The sequence below is a fragment of the Pithys albifrons genome, chromosome 2 (assembly GCF_047495875.1).
Source record: "Pithys albifrons albifrons isolate INPA30051 chromosome 2, PitAlb_v1, whole genome shotgun sequence".
In the NCBI taxonomy this organism is placed as follows: domain Eukaryota; kingdom Metazoa; phylum Chordata; class Aves; order Passeriformes; family Thamnophilidae; genus Pithys; species Pithys albifrons.
In genome coordinates this window covers 33,305,562-33,323,422 of record NC_092459.1, presented here as the reverse complement: position 1 = coordinate 33,323,422, position 17,861 = coordinate 33,305,562, and the positions used below count along the sequence as shown (strand labels likewise).

Here is a 17,861-nt window from a genome sequence, read left to right as displayed (position 1 = left end):
ACCTCACTGCAGCTCACTCTCTCCACACTGAAGTTTTCTCTCCACTTTGTCAATGAGAATATTTCTGTGGACCAAAAGCTGATAACTCATATATATTTAAAATCAAAATAAAATCTTATAAACAGATACCAACTCGATATTTCATAAGAGTAAGAGAGAAGACAGGAGAGGTAATGAAGAAATTATTTGAGAAGGTAAGGCATAGATATTATGGGCTTAATAAATAATCTGCCCTTCTAGAATACACTCACCTATGTAACAGAAAACTTTCTTGACTGAATAGCAATGACAACTTCAAAACAAATGGGAAAATTTAGTTTCTATACCAAAGCAGACTGGGGGACAGGACACAGAATTAAAAAAAGCCCAATGAAATGGCAACAGATTTTGCTTATTTTTCTCTTTGAGGCTGGCTTTGCTGTCTGAGCTAAAACTAGTTGGGTTCTTTTACTTCTGATAAAAGGAGAACAAAGCAGAGAAAAGAAAGAGATGAGAAAGAACAGTGGCATGAAGACTGGTGTGACCCTGCTATCTGCTATAAACCAAGTACTATCAGCCAGTATCCAGAAGGAAAAATCTTTTGTACTTGAATAAGCCTTTACAAGGTCAGAATTATACTGTATCAGTGAATAAGATGGGGGTGGACTGGACAAAGCAAAACATGAGGAGACTGCTAGGAAAGAAGGCAGAAAGGTGCAATGCTTTTGAAGTTTTTCAAAAAGCAGCAAATGGTTTTAGAAGGCATATGCAATTTGTATTATGTATAGCAAGCCACAGATTCCAATGTCCATAGTCTTTTCAGAAAGAAAAGCTTTAATGACATTGATTAAGCCAGAAAGATGGAGAGATTTAAAAAGACTATAACCTATAAACAAATGTCTAAATGTTGCTAGAATCCCACCACATTTTTTTATAGAAGGTACAGGCAAAACTTTAGTTCATTCAGGCCTCTCCTTGGATAATTTCCGAATCATCTGCCATGGGAGGCAGAAGGGTGACAGAGTGCCAGTGAGGTCCTTCCTGAACTGGAACTCTGGATTTTCTGAGGTCTTTTCCTCATCAGTAAAAGAGCACACATCACTACTGTCAGATAAAACTGTAAGTGCTGCCTCTGTACTGGATATCAACTGTGGCTGGGATCAGCAAAATATTCATGTGTCAGCTTCTACTATCAGAATCCCCACCCTCATTCCCACACAAAGCACTGCAATTCTGACTATCGGAACACTCCTGACTTTATCAATTTGCTTTAATGACAAAATATCTTCCTAATTTCAAGATCAGACTCAACAGCATCTTGAAAGACAACTCTATACTTTAATTACTGTGAGAAAAGAAGCACAGTTCTTAGGGCCAGTTATCTCAGCTTTATCAAGGCCTTAAGGGTAAAACTGTTTAATTGCCACTTTCTCAACAATTCCTGACTGCCAAAAAGGCAGAAAAGACATTCCCTTTGCCTGGAGGGGAAAAAGACCCTTCTTATTTAGCTTTTTATGAGCACCATCTGATAATCTTTTTCTGATTCCCAAGACACAGAGGAGTTTCCATATCTACAGAAGTAGAAGAGATTTCTCCAACTCCATTTCATGACAGAACAGGCTCCAGTGTGCTGGGCTCATAATCAAATTTCTTTCATCTATGGCTTCATTCATTGTGGAAAAGGAGAGAGAGAAATCTAATATTTGTCCTGTTCACACTGTTATTCTAAAGAAACACATTATTCCATGTCTTCATTTTTCCACTGGGAAGGTGTTAGAAGAGCAGGACACAATACCACAAAAAGATGGATTACACGGTCACATTGCAATGGCAAGTCAAAATATAAAGAGACAGCAACTTTGATCAGGATCTATTTATAAAGATATATGCCACAATAAAGCATTGTATGGCTACCTGGACTAACATCTCCTTAGAGAAGGTGTTGAAATAGTAAGTGGCATGCTCCTCAGGATTGCTGTGCCTTGTACTTCTGGGTCCTACAAGGGCACCATTGTTATCAAAACCTTCAAGCAAACAAAAGACAAAGCAAATAAGTATTTGTCACAATAGACTATATTGCCAATTTCTTTAAACTAGAGATCAACACACTGGCACTGATAACTTACCAAGATGAAGTCCAAGTCATGTTGGCAAGAGAAAGATGATTTTATAGAGTTTAATACAGGAAACTAAGTGATATTTCCATGCAAGCAGTTTGCACACAAATTAAAAACCTTACTTTTATACAACATTATTACCCAAATTACTTCTGTACTATGGAAAAATGTTCACAAACACTGCACAAACAACAATCCTAGAGTATGTTAAAAAAAACCCTGTTGCACAAAAATATTTCAATGTTGATGAGAACACAAAATTTAGTGTTTTAAATATAAAGAGATGATCACCAAAACATAGTGCCACGACTAAGGCACTTGGAGAGAATATCAGGCACATTATAAAAAAACAATATTGATATCCAAAATTACATAAAAGAGATGGACCTTTGTACTGTTAGTTTGCATCTTTTCCCATAGAAAAAACAGGCTTAAGGAATAAAAACAAAAGTATCAGGATTTCACCCTGTTCCATAGAAATGTTCTCCAATTTTGTCCTGAAGTGACAAAAACACGAGGAAAGCTTAATAAGATCATGCCCTTTAGCAGAAAGTTAAAACAACCACAGTTAAGATAACCTCATTTAAAGAGATGTGATTTTTATTCGTAGAGAATGTAATAGGTCACTCTCAGTCATAAAACACTAAGAAGGAATAGCTAATACCAGAATTAAATAATGTCATACAGAACATCAGACTTTAGAAAGTCTTCCAACATAATCGACTCCTCTCCCCCAGTGTTTTATATTAGGAGTAGAATATCATAATAGAAAAGCAGCACAACACCAAATGAAAAACAAGCCAAAAAACCTGTATGGCCAGAAAGTTTATCCAAACAGATAGCAAATAGAGGCAGCAGTTGTTCACAACACAGGACCAGGAACAGTCACTGTAAAACTATTTTCTAAAGGTGTATTATCTTTTAGTGGAGACTATGTTCATGAAATAGCTGTAAAAGAAGGTTTCACAACTAAATAAGTAGCAGGATATTTTAAGCACATAAAATGTCTTTTTCAGTGATAGGAAAAACGTATCTACTCCATCAAATTTAAATGAATCATTAGCACAGTGTTTAATCTAGAATTTTTTCCCCTAAATTGGAAAATGCAGGTATGGAGCATGACATTGAATTTCATTGTCTTTCTTTAAAATATGAGGAATTTACAATTCAGTGTCTTGAGAAGTTATTAACTAAATAAGCCAGAATTTTCTCATATTTATGTTCTAAATCCCTGTAACTTCTACAGCAACAAAACCAACCCACTAATGAAAACCACTATTGCTGACTTCATCCCTCCCTTCATAATTTCAGTTCTCTCTCAGGACCCTTTACTACTCACATCCTCTCTTTCCAGTCACCCACCCATTACCTGCCTCTGAGGTCATAACTATCAGCTGGGAAAGATGCAAGAGCTGCTGGGAAGGGTTTTGGGTAGCCCGAGAAGCACGTATGTGCTTCCTGGTGAGCTGGGAAGTCAAACAAAAAAAGGTAACAGCAGATTGCAAAACAATCTTCGCCTCAAGTAGAGCAACCACTTTATGTCTCTCCAGTTCTGGCAGTACACTTGGGAACTACCATGATTTTGACTTCTCTCAGAGTGGGTTTAAAGAGTAACTGGCCAGATTCATGTGACCACAGGCTTTACTTCCTTAAAATAACAGGGCTCAATAAGAGTTAATTGTTTTCTAAAATTCTAAAATTTCTAGTCTTCTAAATATTTCCTAAATAGTTGAACCTTCTAATAGATATTATTCTCTGCTACCCTCTTCTGATTACATGTTGGTTTTATATAAAAATGTATTGTATTGATATTATGCCATTGGGTAGAAGTAAAAGTGTATACCATGCTCGATTTTCACTCCAGAGATGTTTTGAAAAGTGATTGGTGATCTGTTAATTCAGTCATGCAAAGATCAAATGAACTTTAAAGTTTGCACACTCAAGCCGTAATATCGATGGTTTTCAACATTTTTTTTTTTCATATATACTGTTGTGTTCCAACTGCCATGGCCACACTCTAATGTGTATTCCTCTGTTTTTTCCACTTTATGTTTTTAGAGGTACAGAAGTTGCCTTTCAGTGTCTATTTCCATGGGGTCCACAAGGCTCCACCCTGAATGCGGCCCATAACCGCTGCTCTAAGGAAAATGTACCAATAATTTATATAACAGGAAAGAACTCCAGCATGACATTCTTCATCTTCTATACTCATGGAGAGAGACAGTGCCTTTCTTTTGTATGAAGCAATTTAAGTAATTCATTTTTCCAAGAATCTTCTTCCACAATATCACAAATACTGCTAAGGAACATAAAATTCTTCCTTCACTTTTACTAAACAGTGACATGAAATGCAAACCTACCCAGAAGCCACGCATAAAGCCTTCGGTTGAGGGACATATCCCTGCGCAGAACCACATGAAGGGCTGCTGACAAAATTCTAATCATGTCTGGACGTGTTGCCTGAAGAAGTCAGAAAAATGATTAAATTTAACTACAAAAAGGAATACTTTCTCTACCCTATGAGCTTGATCTTCATCAAAGCAGTTAACTTCATGTTTTGACATTTCTGAATTCAGAATAGTACAAGAAAACGTAATCTCTCTCCTAGGAAACTAAAATATGACTATTATTTGGAATAAATACTTTGTAATAACATACACCCTTTATGCACAGCAAAAACAATTGACTCTATTAACAGCTCATTTTTGTTACAAGATATTTCATTTTACTTAGGAGGCAAAAGCCTTGGAAGCAAATTCAACTAATATCCAGTGCAAAAAAATAACCCAACCAACAAACCACTGAAGAACTTCAAATACCTTTCAGCTTCTTACGGCTTTAAATGCTTAAGTGTTAATATTAAAAAATGTATTGATAATTTCATCATTCTAGTAACTAAACAGAAACACTCCAAATATATCTCTAGTCATTGCTGAATGTGAATAAAGCACTTCCACCAGCAAGAACACAGTTCTTTTTACATAAAAGTGCAGGTTTTCCCAAATTTCTAACAACGTGAGAATTAATTTTGTGTAAGTTTTCCTCCAGGAGTAAAATAAATCATGAATTATTTAAAAATAGGAAGTGACTAACAATAAATGCAGCAAAAGCTCCCCACAACCTAGAAGTTGTAAGGTCTATCTCCCACAACTGCTAGGGCTAACTACTCACCCAAAACCAATAATCATTTTCAGTTCTCTAGTGTTCTGAATCAGTTATGCTGAGACGATTCACTTTTGCTGACTTTGAACATTGAGAACTGAAGACTTCCAAATGAGCAGATAAATTTGCTTTCTCATCAAACTGAAGCAAATTAAAAGCATAGACTAAACATGATACGTTCTGCACATGTACACTCAATAAAAATTTAACTTCAAAGTTAACACATTAAGTTAAAAAGAAGAAAAGCAGAGATTATGACATGAGAATAACTAAACCTATGAGAGAAACTCTTACATATGAATCTTGTTCAAGTTTGGAGAAAATCATTAACAAAACCCAATAAAATACTGCTACTGACTTAAGAAGTGGAGTACATTAGGAGTTTGTCAATTCATCTCTCACGTTAATAACCTACCTGGCTCATGTGGAAAGGAAAACAAAAAAGGATAAGGTCCAACGTGCTCCTCTGTACTAAAACACTGGTATCTTGCACTGATGTGCTTACTGCTTCTACCTGAAGTAATGGCAGACACCCCAAAATAGTTATTTATTATTTTAAGAAGGTAGATATAAGAGAGCATTCAAAAATAAGAAGTTATTTATAGTGATATGTATAAAATGAAGTTATTTTTAAATTTTACATAATGAAACAAGATAAAATAAGAAGATAAAAGGTTTCACCACTGACAAAAAAGAATCAATAGATTCCCATAACTATAAAAACATTAAGCTGCTTTTGCTTTTTTATATTAGCCATTAGTATCTTAAATTTAAAAGACAAAATAATACTGTGTGTTTTAAAAAAACAACATCAAAACTTAATCACTTTCAACTGAAGCTGAATGGAACTTTCAGCTGTCACAAATGGAAAGTTTTACACAAAACCTAAGCAGTTCTGAAACATTCATTCAGCTTAGCAACACTTTTATCATGCACAAAAGCATCAGTTTAACTGGACCTATAATAAACACGCATTTTTATCTCTTTAAAAGCTAAGTTCAAAGACAGAGAAAGTATCTAAATCCTTCCAAAATACATTATATAATAGGCAACATCAACTTCTTCATTGTTCCACTAAAACATTACCATTAATTCAATGTCACTGCCAATTATGTAGAGTTGATCCTCCATGGACAGCTTCCTGTTCAAATGGGAGAGGACGTAAGTGATCCCAGGCAAGCGAACTGCAGGGCTCGTGAGGAGGCTGCCCCAGAGAGCACTGTAGAACGCTGACTGATCCACAGCCGAAGCCACTTTCTCCAACAGCGTGTTTGTTCTGCAGCAAAATCAAATCAGCTGAATCAGGGCATGGATCACAGCTCTTGTCCCTGTCCCCAGTTTTAATAAATATTAAAAGTAATTGTTACAGGAAGGTCAAAATTTTCTTTCGAGAGGCCAGGAGAGCCCCAGTTATACACCAAACCTTATAATTCAGCTGAACAGAGTGATCCAACCAGCAAAGCCTGTGGGCCAATCTGGCTTGCAAAATGCTTTTGCCTGCCCACAGCTTCTCCTTATGTATTCCTTATGTACTCCTTATGTTCAAAGAGCCAAACTCCTTCATCTGCTACTTAAAGCCAAGTGTTGCCACAGACAGAGGTTTCAGAGAGACAGCAGGAAAACACAGCTACTGTAGAAAAGAATCTTATACCTTGCACTGAGTCCTTCTGATAGTAACAAAGCATAAAAATATCACAATTCTTTGAGCACAAGCAATCCCTTGCCCTGTCCTCATTTCTTCCCACTCATGTGGCAGCACCTCCATACCCTGTGGCAGGCCTCAGTAGGCAAGCTGGGTAGCCCTTGTTCCCTGTTGTAGTGATGCCAACTACACTGTTTGTGTCTGCCTACACAGAAATAGACAGTGTTAAACGGCTCTTCACATACAAGTTGTGAAAATTCTTGTTTCTGAAGCTGGAGATATCAAGAATATGTAAGCATGTGTACAATTCCAAGTACTCCAAGTGTTGGAATGTAATTTCATCCTTTAGTATGTTAAGATGCTACCTCAGCATCTCAGATACTGCAGTCAAGAAAATTCAGCTGAGGCTTGGGCTTGCTGGCAAGTTATTCCCTCCCAGGCCACTCTGCTAGAAATAGAGTAATACCCTGTGAATACAGGGGAATTATTGCCCTCTCTTACATAGGTATTTCAATGACAATTTGGATATCACAACAAGTACATTTTAATAATGTAAGCTTTGCTTGCTATCTTACATTCAGTTAAGTATTTTAGACCAGAAATAATATGGCAGGGCTAGCTCACAGGAAACTCATGGAAAAACAAGCAGCATGTTCCTAACGTGCTATATATGTCAATCCATAGCAAGAATTATAGAATTGTTTAAGTTGAGAAAGACCTTCAAGATCAAATCCAACCAATACCCCAGCACTGCAAAATCTACCACCAAACCCTGTACCTAAGCACCACATCTACAGGTCTCTTAAATACCTCCAGGGATGATGATTCCACTACTTCCCTGAGCAGCCTATTCCAATGCTTGACAATCCTTTTGATGAACTAATTTTTGCTAATATCCAACCTAAACCTCCCCTGGTGCAACTTGAGACCATTTTCTCCTGTTTTATTGCTTGTTACTCGGAAGAAGAGACTGACATATAACAATAAGTCTACTTAATGTTAATTCCCTTTTAACAAGGGGAGCAACTAACAGTTAATTTTCTCTAATTAAGGCTAAGAATCTTCTACCATACTATTCCAATGCAATTAATATGACATGCTTAAAGTAAATACCACCCATCTTAAAAAAAATAAAAGCCACATAAAAGTATTCAATAAAAAGTTACAGCACAAAAAGCCCCATCACCAAATCAAGCATGTCACCTTATTAAACACATCCATCCTTACCTTTCATAATACTCTGATCCCTCCTCCAGTCCAGGCAGAATTCCAGTTAACAGTCCTTGCAGTCCTGGTTTCAATGTTTTCCCCAAAGGCAGGTAATAAATCTCATACAGACTCAATAATGTTGGCTTGACAGACATAGCAGCATTGGCAAGGAGAGGAAATAGTCCGGAACTGTGAAAAACAAATTTTATCTTTTTTTAAGGAAGCTTCTCATGTGACAATTTCATTTCTATCTCAAGACTGCTACAGGCATTTAAAGTGTAGTTATTGTAAGGATCAGATTTTTATCTGATATGACTGACTGCCTTTAGATGGACAGGTTGGTAAATCAAGGGTAATATTACGAGTTCTAGTAGTATTGTGATAACAAGCACTGAAGGCCCAGAGACGACTGTATCTTTAACCAATAAAACAAATATGATAAACCAGAAGCATCTTTGCATGACAAAATGTTAGTTTTGCCCATGTTGAATTACATCACAATGAAAATTGTACTCCCCTGACACATGAAGAAGAAAATGGAAAAACAGTAAAAAAAGGTAAGTTTAAGAAATGGTCTTAAAAGCTACACCCGAAAACCTACTATTAATAAACAAAAAGAATCTTTGTAGACACAGTATCCATACTAAAAGAAAAATCCCACAATACTCTTTCCAAAGTACAAACCTTTTTGTAAAACTAAATTTTGCCTTTATCTTTTTAAAAGAACCAGTCCATTATCATTGTCATTTGGATTCTTCTACAGAAAATGCCTTTTTGTTCAATAACCAGCACACTACCCCACAGTCTTTCTTTGTAAGACAATTACTCATCCTTCAAGATTACATGTTCAGACACTGGCATTCTGCTTTCATGAAAAATACTGGAATCTTTGATAATGCCTTGATGTGAATGTTGGTTCTCTCCCAAGCAGCAGTAACAATGCCTTTCAGTTAGATTACAAAAGGTAACATTTTGCACTGTCCTAGAACTTACTGTTAACGAGACATTGCAGATACTGAATCACTGTACAAGCAAAAAATGTGAGCTATGAGTTGGCAGCATGTTTTAAAACATGTTGAAACAAACCACTGAGACCGTCCCCCACAAAGTAACTATACATGTTGACAATGCAAGACAAAAGAGCTGGTGATAAGACACAACCTATTTCCAAGCATTAATACATACCTTTGATACCTAAACAGAATTCTACTTTACCCCACTGTTTCTCAGGCTGATGAAATTTTAATCTCCAGGAATTGGTAAAGATTAAGAGCCACGTGTGACTGTGTGTATATGCACCCCTCTATGCATTATATAACAAATAAGTTAATGTCTTGCCCGACCCACCCAACTAAAAACCTAATGAAGGTTTAGGAATCAGTACATGGTCATTACACTTTATTTTTCAAGGTTGTATATACTTTTCATTATCATCAGTTCCAGAGACTGACAGTTGAGAAAAAGTTTATACTTGTCCCCCATTCTAAAAAAGCAGACAATCTTTCTGTTCTATTGATTTGATGATAAAGTTTCTTGCAACAAACTACGCTCAAATTCTTTTCCAATATTGCTTAAATTACAATAGAAAAATGTAATGTGAATACATTAAAATAAGTGTTCAGACTTCAATTACTGTACATACTGCACAAGACCTTGTTTATTTCAAAGAAAAACAATAAATTCCAGATTTTCTAGAACTACAGTCAATTCCTAAAAAAAAAATTAGGAAAGCTGTTTATCTTTAAAAAAAAATTAGGTGAGCTGTTTATCTTTCAATATACAATAGTCAGGAGAAGAGCACTACACAAACACCAGTGACATGAAGGAAAGAAGTTGATTCTCACTATGTAACAAAGTAAGACTGCTGATTCAAAATGCAGGAAACCAAAAGCATCTCAACTATGCATTGGGAATGGAGTGGTTTAAAATACTGTACCTGTAGAGGAAAAGATCTTTGGCCAAGCGCTTGGGCCCAATGATTTTGAAAATTATCTCGTATGTTTCAAGTGCCTTCCGATGAACCCCTCCCGGCAAAGCTGGATGAAGACATTGTGCCAAGCGCTTGCCTATGGTCAGCTTTTTCGGGACTACCTGGTACTTCGCGTTGTTCTGTAGCACCTGATAAATCGACACATTAAGAAAAATGGCAAAAAAGTTAAACATCAAATGCACGTTTTATAAATAAGTTTTTGAACATGGTCATTAAGTCACCACAGATACCTAGGTTACAACAGAAAAAAACCCCACTTCTAAAATGTAGCATGGAGCTTTTTCTTTGCCATGTCTTTCACTTGTACACTTGCTGTAGGTGGAATTGCCAGGCATTTAGAACTTCACTTGCAATGGGCTTCTTACCTACAGCTTGTCCATTTCATTTTACTTATCCTTTTGAGGACAAGAATTGCTATAAAATCCATTCCCAGTAGGTCAAAGAGGACTATTAAACTGTGGGATAACTTAAGAAATTATCACAGAGTGAGACAACATGCAAAACTTCACCCGCTGCCTGAAACCATGTTGTCACTTAAGGACTGGAACACAGATGCATTTACATCTGTAGGCTTTTCTTTCCTAATATCATAGCCTTGACTTTGCATAAACATACAGCAAGAACTGTTATAATCCAAAAAATGAAAGAAATTAGAGTTTACACAAAAACATTATGCCATTGTCAAGTGTAGTGTCATCCTCCTGAGTGGAGCTCCTTAGAAACACATACAACTGATTAAAGCAAGATTTTTATGCATATTTATTTGTAAATTGCTATTAAAGATTGCAATGATATTACACATTCAACTTACTGTCAGAGCAAATCTGAACGATAACATTCTCTGATCAACAAATAATTTGACCCCCATTTTATTATGCTTCATAAAAATATTGCTAACACTTATACTGGCTACTATTTTTACACTATTCCAATATCATTGAATGACATTAGACGTGAATGTTAGTAATAAAAGAGACGTTGCATTTATTTCCACTAGAAATGTAAATAACTTCTCCCTTTACTTATAGCTTACAAAGAGTTCAACTCTACCTCTTAAAAGGCCATTTGTCTGATTTGTTTTCTCTTTGCACACACCCAACATTTGTGTCGGACTGCTAAAATATTTGCAAGAGTATTAGATGGCTGGAACCTTGTACTTCTGTACTGTTACACCCCTCTTACAGTACCCTTTGTTAATCCCTGAATCTTTTCCAAGAGCACCTGCCAGGCATACCTTGTTTAGTTTCCCAAGTGCTGATATTAAATCTGCCCATTCACTTGAATATTCAAAGTTCTTCAGTGCTTTGTCAACAGCTGCTACATAGTTTCTGTACTTGGAATCAGTCAGCAGCTCCAGCTCCTCCGTGTTCATCCTCCCACGGTGTCCCCACTAGAGACTAGCTTGCAATTCATGTACAGACATTACCTGTTTAAAATATAAAATAAAAAAACCCTGAAACCAATGTTCCCAGAGACACATTGTTGAAGTAATTCTATATAAAAAGCAGTCCATTTTCCTCAAAGACATTTAAAAATATCAATCCACAATCAGTTTACAACAAACTCTAAATAAAAGTTAACGTATTGCAAGCAAATATTTAACACGTTCGAAATCAAGTCCTATTAGAAAACCAAACAAATAATTAAAAAGCCACAACATCACAAACAAAACAAAAACTTCTAGAAAATTAATTCCTTGTCTATCCCAAAAAACACTGCCTGTTCAAAACAATGCAAGAAAAGGATTTTTCATTTTCTTTTTTAGTTCCTCTGGGTCCACCACCAGAAACACCCACCTTTAAAAGAACAGCCTTTCTGCAAACAGAAGACCCCAATCTTTCTGAATCACTTTCAGGCAGAAGATATGAATGAAGGGGACCTACAATAGTTACACACTATTCAAGAGCACTTCTGTGCATCAACACTTCCTTTTACAAGACCTGCTGTTCTCATCCAGCAATCCAACTCTGCTTTGTTTTATACTATTGTCATGCACACACAACGAGAGTACATGTTTACCAGTGTTCTGTAATCACAGGCTTTTGCAGTTTGCTCAATACATTTTCATCATACGGTAGTCTATACCAAGTAATTAAGATATTCTAGTTCCAGAAGCACCACTGCACTCTTTTATAGGTCATGGACTACTTATTTTAGTAGAGATTCAATAATTTTTTAAAGGAAATGAGTTTTTAAGGCTACGTTCACCTCAAGCAAATACAACTCAATGGGAAATCCTATTGCTGCACATCTGTGCAAAAAGGCTGACTTAGCCTTTAGGGGTCTTGTGGGAGACCTTTTGGAATCCCTCTGATTCTTGGCTTCAGAAGAGACAACACTCAGCAGATACTACTCTCTTCTGTCTTGATTAAAGGAAAATGAGAAGAAATTTTTGTGCAGAAGTGAAGGGTGACACATGACAGAGAAAAAACAAACAAACCATGGAACAGGTATAAAGAAGCTGCATTCGTCAGACTGTCTATGAGGTACGACAAAGAAAGTTACAAGAACAAAGTAAAACAAGAAAGGAACACATAAAATGAAAGAAGAATACCTGGATGGCAGGAGTATAAAAAGGCCACGAATCAGAAACTTTCTGCACTCTTGATTCTGATGTCAGACTAGTAATGACAGACTGTATCCAAGGTAGAACAGAAATGCAAGCCATTACTTAAAACCACATTCTGGGTGTCACATTGATGGAATCCACTACAGCCCACTGGCATAGAACATTAGATCACACTTTTTATTTAAAAAAAATCCCAACCATTTCATATGGTTTCATTTTCTAGTAACCATCTTTGGATTAAGTCCAGAGAAAGATCAAGTTTGCTTTGAAAAAGCTGTAAAATGCCGACAGATTTCTCAGAGACAGTTGCAAACCCACCAATGTGTGATCTCCAAAAGTAAAAGTGTTAATAATAAAAAAGAAGAAAGACCTAACATACAAAAGGAGCACAATTCTAATTTTTCCAGGCACAAAGGATGGAAAAAGAACTTGACACATCAAATAATGCTTTCTGAGTGAAAACATCAGCATTTTTTTATCCAGCTAAAGTATAAATGCAAGCACTCATGGCTAAGTGGAAGACTGTTCCTCGAGTGCTTGAGGAACCTGAAAGCTGAGAATGGACTTACTCAGGACTATCAAAGGTTAAAGAAACCCAGGTAGAAGACAGGGTTAAACAGGTAGGGTTTTTTCTCAGATTTAAAAACTGAAGAGAACAATCTCTTCGTTTAAAACACATTAACAACTTTGATTGAATAACTACAATTTTAGACAAGTCTATCACACACTGGCTGTGCAAATTTAAGCTTTGTAGAGAGCAGAGAAAACATACTCTTTTTTTACTGTCTCTAGTGATGGTCTCATTTTTCTTTCTTTAAAAAAAAGGGTGCAATTTGAGATGATGGAAAGACAAAGAATTTCTTGCATTTTTTTCCCCAAATGAAATTTCAGTTTTAAACAATGTATCTTCCAAACCATATGAATAGCCATAATAAGCTAGGCATGCAAACCTGGGACTGTTTTTATTCTACAATCATTGAAACTACAGGAATGCTCATTTTTATTAGTTCTCATACATAAAAATACACTTGCCCTATGGGGCTTGCTTTTTGTTTAGAGTGAAGATAGTCCAAAATGTAGGTTTTAATTTTTTCTTGTTTCTATCATGTACTCTTATCAATATTTTTCTATTCTCTTAATCTGTAATAAAACTGCAGATTTAACAACACTTAATTTTACAGCTGATATTTCAATACAATGTTGAAGGTTGTAATATCTATCTCCTTGTAAGTATCCCACCCTTAATTTTTCATGGTTCACTGCTTTGTAAAATGAGAAAAATAATAAAATTTGATAGACTGGGGGGTAAAAAAAGTAAAATAGCAATTTCTGCTACACCATCAAACAGTCCACAGGATAAAGCATTTATCTTGCCATTACACAATCACCATTTAGCATAAGGGCCAACTTTCCAAGGAATGTTCTTTATTTGTTTCTCTTTTTAAACAAAGGTATAAAGAGCACAATCCTGTTTTGTTGTTGTTTGTGTTTTTTTTCACTATTTGCACACTAGATGAGATGAGCCAAGCTTGTCAGATTGAAGGTTAGCCACTCTCATGAGTCTGGACAGAGGCAATCACTGACCTGTGACACGGCTATGCCTTTTTTAGTGGATGCCAAAAAGTGACTGGGAGTGCCTGAGCAGAAAGCTCAGTAAAATAAGGAAGAAATTACCTAAGAAGTGCTATACACTTGCAAATAAATTCAGAAAACTATATTTAAAACACAAGTGATTGCATGTCTTCATGCTTACTACCTTCTATTTCATCTTCCCAGCAGTATTAAAATAGAGACACCACACAATTCTGGATACACCGGGATGCCTGTGGAGTCTTAGGATATGACCCTGACAAGGAAAGCAATTGCTTGGGGATGTGGATCTTCTTTTTTCAGAGGTTGTGTGTAGTGTGTTCACAGAGCAGCCTTCAATTCCCTTCATCCATTAGGTGCTATTGCTTTTCCTCCAAGTCATGTTAAAAAGATGCTGCTACAGTTGTGTTTTACACAGCAAATGCTCATCCTTCATAACTTGTGTGCCTAAGAGCCTCCTATCTCACATGAACACAAACTATTCACCTGTCTGAGAGGCTCTAAATGGTTTACACTGAAGCTAAAAACTTGGAGAAGAACAGCTTCATCAAATCAATTCAATAATAGCAGCTTTCATCTAGATTCTGTTTTGATTTAATCACAAGGTTATAAGACTTCCCATTGACTGATAAGCTCTCCATTATCTGTGTATGCCAAAGCTCCTCTTCAGGTTTGATTTGCTACTGTTCCACTCTTACATTTTTCAAGCCTCACATAACTGCTCTATTTGTCTGCTTCACACCAACCTGCAATACTGAAATGGTCGCTTTCTGGTACAGGTCCAGGGGCAGATCTCTGTGGAGCACAAACCTGCACACTTCATGTCACTTCAGGAATGCTCAAGATTTGTTCCAACTTCTGCAAGAACCTGAGCTCACAAGCTTGCTCCCTTTGAATTGCTCAGAGTTGCAGCTTTGCAATGCAATATTTCAAGGCATTTATGAAATTGTTTACCATTTCAAGCATGGCTACAGCAGAAGAGCTAGCAGATAATTAAAAAGCAGATGAGAAAAATTTCTAATTTCACGGTACTGAGCTATTATTTTTTAAGCTGTGTGTAGTGCCCACATACTAAGCTGGAAACTGCAGAAACACATTTTTATTTAGACTTAATACCTTAATACAAACACAAATTTGAATACATGGAAAACAGAAGCCTTATCATTTGGTAATTTATTATGCTTTGCTTCTCTTCAGAAGCATTTAACAACATGAATAGCAAAACAAGTACTGCAAATCCCAGACTAGACTCCTCAGAAAAAATTCAAATGTTGGAAACACATTTATTCTTCTCTAACTACAGATAAAGATTTTCCAATTACAGTTAATTACTCTATTTCTAGATTGACTTTTCACAGAGTCCCCATTTCAGAATTTTTCAAAGAGGAATCTCTAGTGTCCTCTGAAGAATAAGAACCATTTGAGCTTGTTATTTTGGCCAACTGCTTTCAGTACAGTAATGAAAGAAGAAATCGCCTCCTATTACACAAATAAACAAACCAAAAGAACCCCACCAGACAGTATTATTAACTATAATTAGCTATGATCTCATTAGTATCCTGTAACAGTCTACATCACTTAAAAAGACTAAACATTATGATTAATAACTTCCCAGTACACTTTTCTACATAGTCATATTCACAAGTGGAAACAGTGTGTTGTATTTTTCCACAGAAAAACCAGCACTGCTTTAGGTGTTCAAATTTCTTTCCATAACAGAATTAAATTAAATCAAATCAGCATAACAATCTGTGCATTACCCATACTGGCAAATTCTAAATCAACACAAGGTGTTTTTCTGAGAGTGATTCTCATATCAAACAAGAATTAAATGAGAGAAAACCTATGGCTTGTACTACAGAGGCTGGATTAGGTGCCCAACTGGATGTGCTCCCTCCTCACTTAGGAATCTACAAAACATGCTTATTGCTTATTATTACACAGAAAACCAAATTTTCAGTAAAAGGAAACTGAGTACATTTTTCCTTCTTTTGCATATTCATCACAGAAAAAAAGAGACTGAAATAAAACTGTAAGTCTGGCACTGAGTATAGTCTGATGGAAGTACACAAGGTATGCAAAGTGTTCTGCGATGACATGACTATCCTACGGTATTCCAAAGTATGGCTGACACTAGACATGAGTTCATAAACGGGAACAAGTAACAACCTTAAAAATGCATAAGGAATGTACAACAAACCTTCTCAGGATTCAACTTCTCTTTACTGTTTAAGAAAACAAATTCATAATTATAAACAAGCCCTAAGTGAATTGGCTTTAGAGCATCATTTTTCACAAATAAAAAGCATCAAATCTATGTCTATCTGTTTGTCAGAGGGGTGAAGAAAGTGACCAAACGCTTCTCAGCCTCACTGGCAAATCCATGTCTCTTCCCATTGCCTCTTAAATACTGAGTTTAGGGTGACATTTTAATCCCTCTACTCAATTCTATTTTATTACACCTTCTCAATGTATAACAAAACAGTTTGACATACTGGACTGAAATTTTGATTCCAGACCAGCCAAGAGAACACTATTGATTCCTTTTCTTTCAGCCCTTGAGCACTGTGCCTTCATACTACTCAGCACTACCCTACTGTTTCTGGCAAAGTGTAGCAGACTCCATCTTTTCCAGAGTTACGTACTTTTCTGTGTCATGAACAGCAGAATCTTACACTAAAATTTTTACTTCTAAAATATCATGCTCATCTTGAGATCAACTTAAATATTCATATTTCACAGATCTAAACTTATGTCACTCAGTAAATGAAAGAGAATGATTCGCATCTTTGTTACAACTCAGGTCAATCACTAACTGAAAATAGTTTCTTCTTCCTATAATAACATTTTCCCATGCCTTTTCCTTTCTTGCAACAAATGATTGCTGAGTTATCTATGAAATATATTATAGCTTTATCAACATGTATTTTACATCTAAAAATCAATAAAGCTCCAGATAGCCACACTTTTTATTCTACATTATGCAAAACATCCATCATGCCTTACAAAAAAACAGATGATAACTTAAGTCAAAGTAACACAACATAGAGAAAAATGGTGAAACGTTTCCTTGAATTTGTGGTTATCCTTCAACGCTCACTTTCAAAGAGTTTTTTGGTCCCCTTTTCCCCTTTGTTGACCACTATATTTGCACAACCAATATTTAAATTTAAATCTAGAACTGATCCTTCATACTCAATTACACCTTTGAAGAAAAAAAAAGACCAAACCACAAACCCTAGAATTTAACCTACACTCATTTGACACATTTGCAGAGGGTTTCCTCCTGAAGCTTTATTTCATCTCAGCTCACAGAGTTGTGCATAACTTAAATTTTAAATTTTATCAGCAATGCATCCATCAAAGAAATGTAAAGAATTTGGATTAAGGGATTTTAAAAATAATCTTCATTTCATTCTCCTAGCTGACATTCTAGCTATACCAAATGCAGAATATAATATTTAAGACGTGGGTTTGTTTGGCTTTTTTAATCATAGAATGGTTTGGGTTACAAGGGACCTTTAAAGGCATCTAGTTCCAACACCCCTGACAGGGCAAGGACATCTTCCACTACAATGAAATGTAACCTCCTGGAGCCACCAG

The 17,861-nt window shown here is 36.0% G+C and overlaps 1 protein-coding gene across 5 annotated transcripts in view; it reads right to left on the bottom strand.

Moving 5' to 3' along the window:
- Positions 1-17,861, bottom strand: part of DOP1A (DOP1 leucine zipper like protein A) — a 66,752-nt gene that overhangs the window by 43,304 nt on the left and 5,587 nt on the right. For 4 of the 5 annotated variants that reach the window (XM_071548674.1, XM_071548673.1, XM_071548676.1 and 1 more), the window contains 7 exons: positions 11,334-11,525; positions 10,046-10,227; positions 8,128-8,298; positions 6,345-6,534; positions 5,674-5,772; positions 4,457-4,556; positions 1,894-2,003 (listed from right to left, as the gene is read on the bottom strand). In XM_071548674.1, the coding sequence (XP_071404775.1) occupies positions 1,894-2,003; positions 4,457-4,556; positions 5,674-5,772; positions 6,345-6,534; positions 8,128-8,298; positions 10,046-10,227; positions 11,334-11,471 (990 nt within the window). In that variant the 5' untranslated portion in view covers positions 11,472-11,525. Of the gene's footprint in view, positions 1-1,893; positions 2,004-2,105; positions 2,172-4,456; positions 4,557-5,673; positions 5,773-6,344; positions 6,535-8,127; positions 8,299-10,045; positions 10,228-11,333; positions 11,526-17,861 lie in introns of those variants that run through there. The other variant, XM_071548677.1, reaches the window with a different exon arrangement.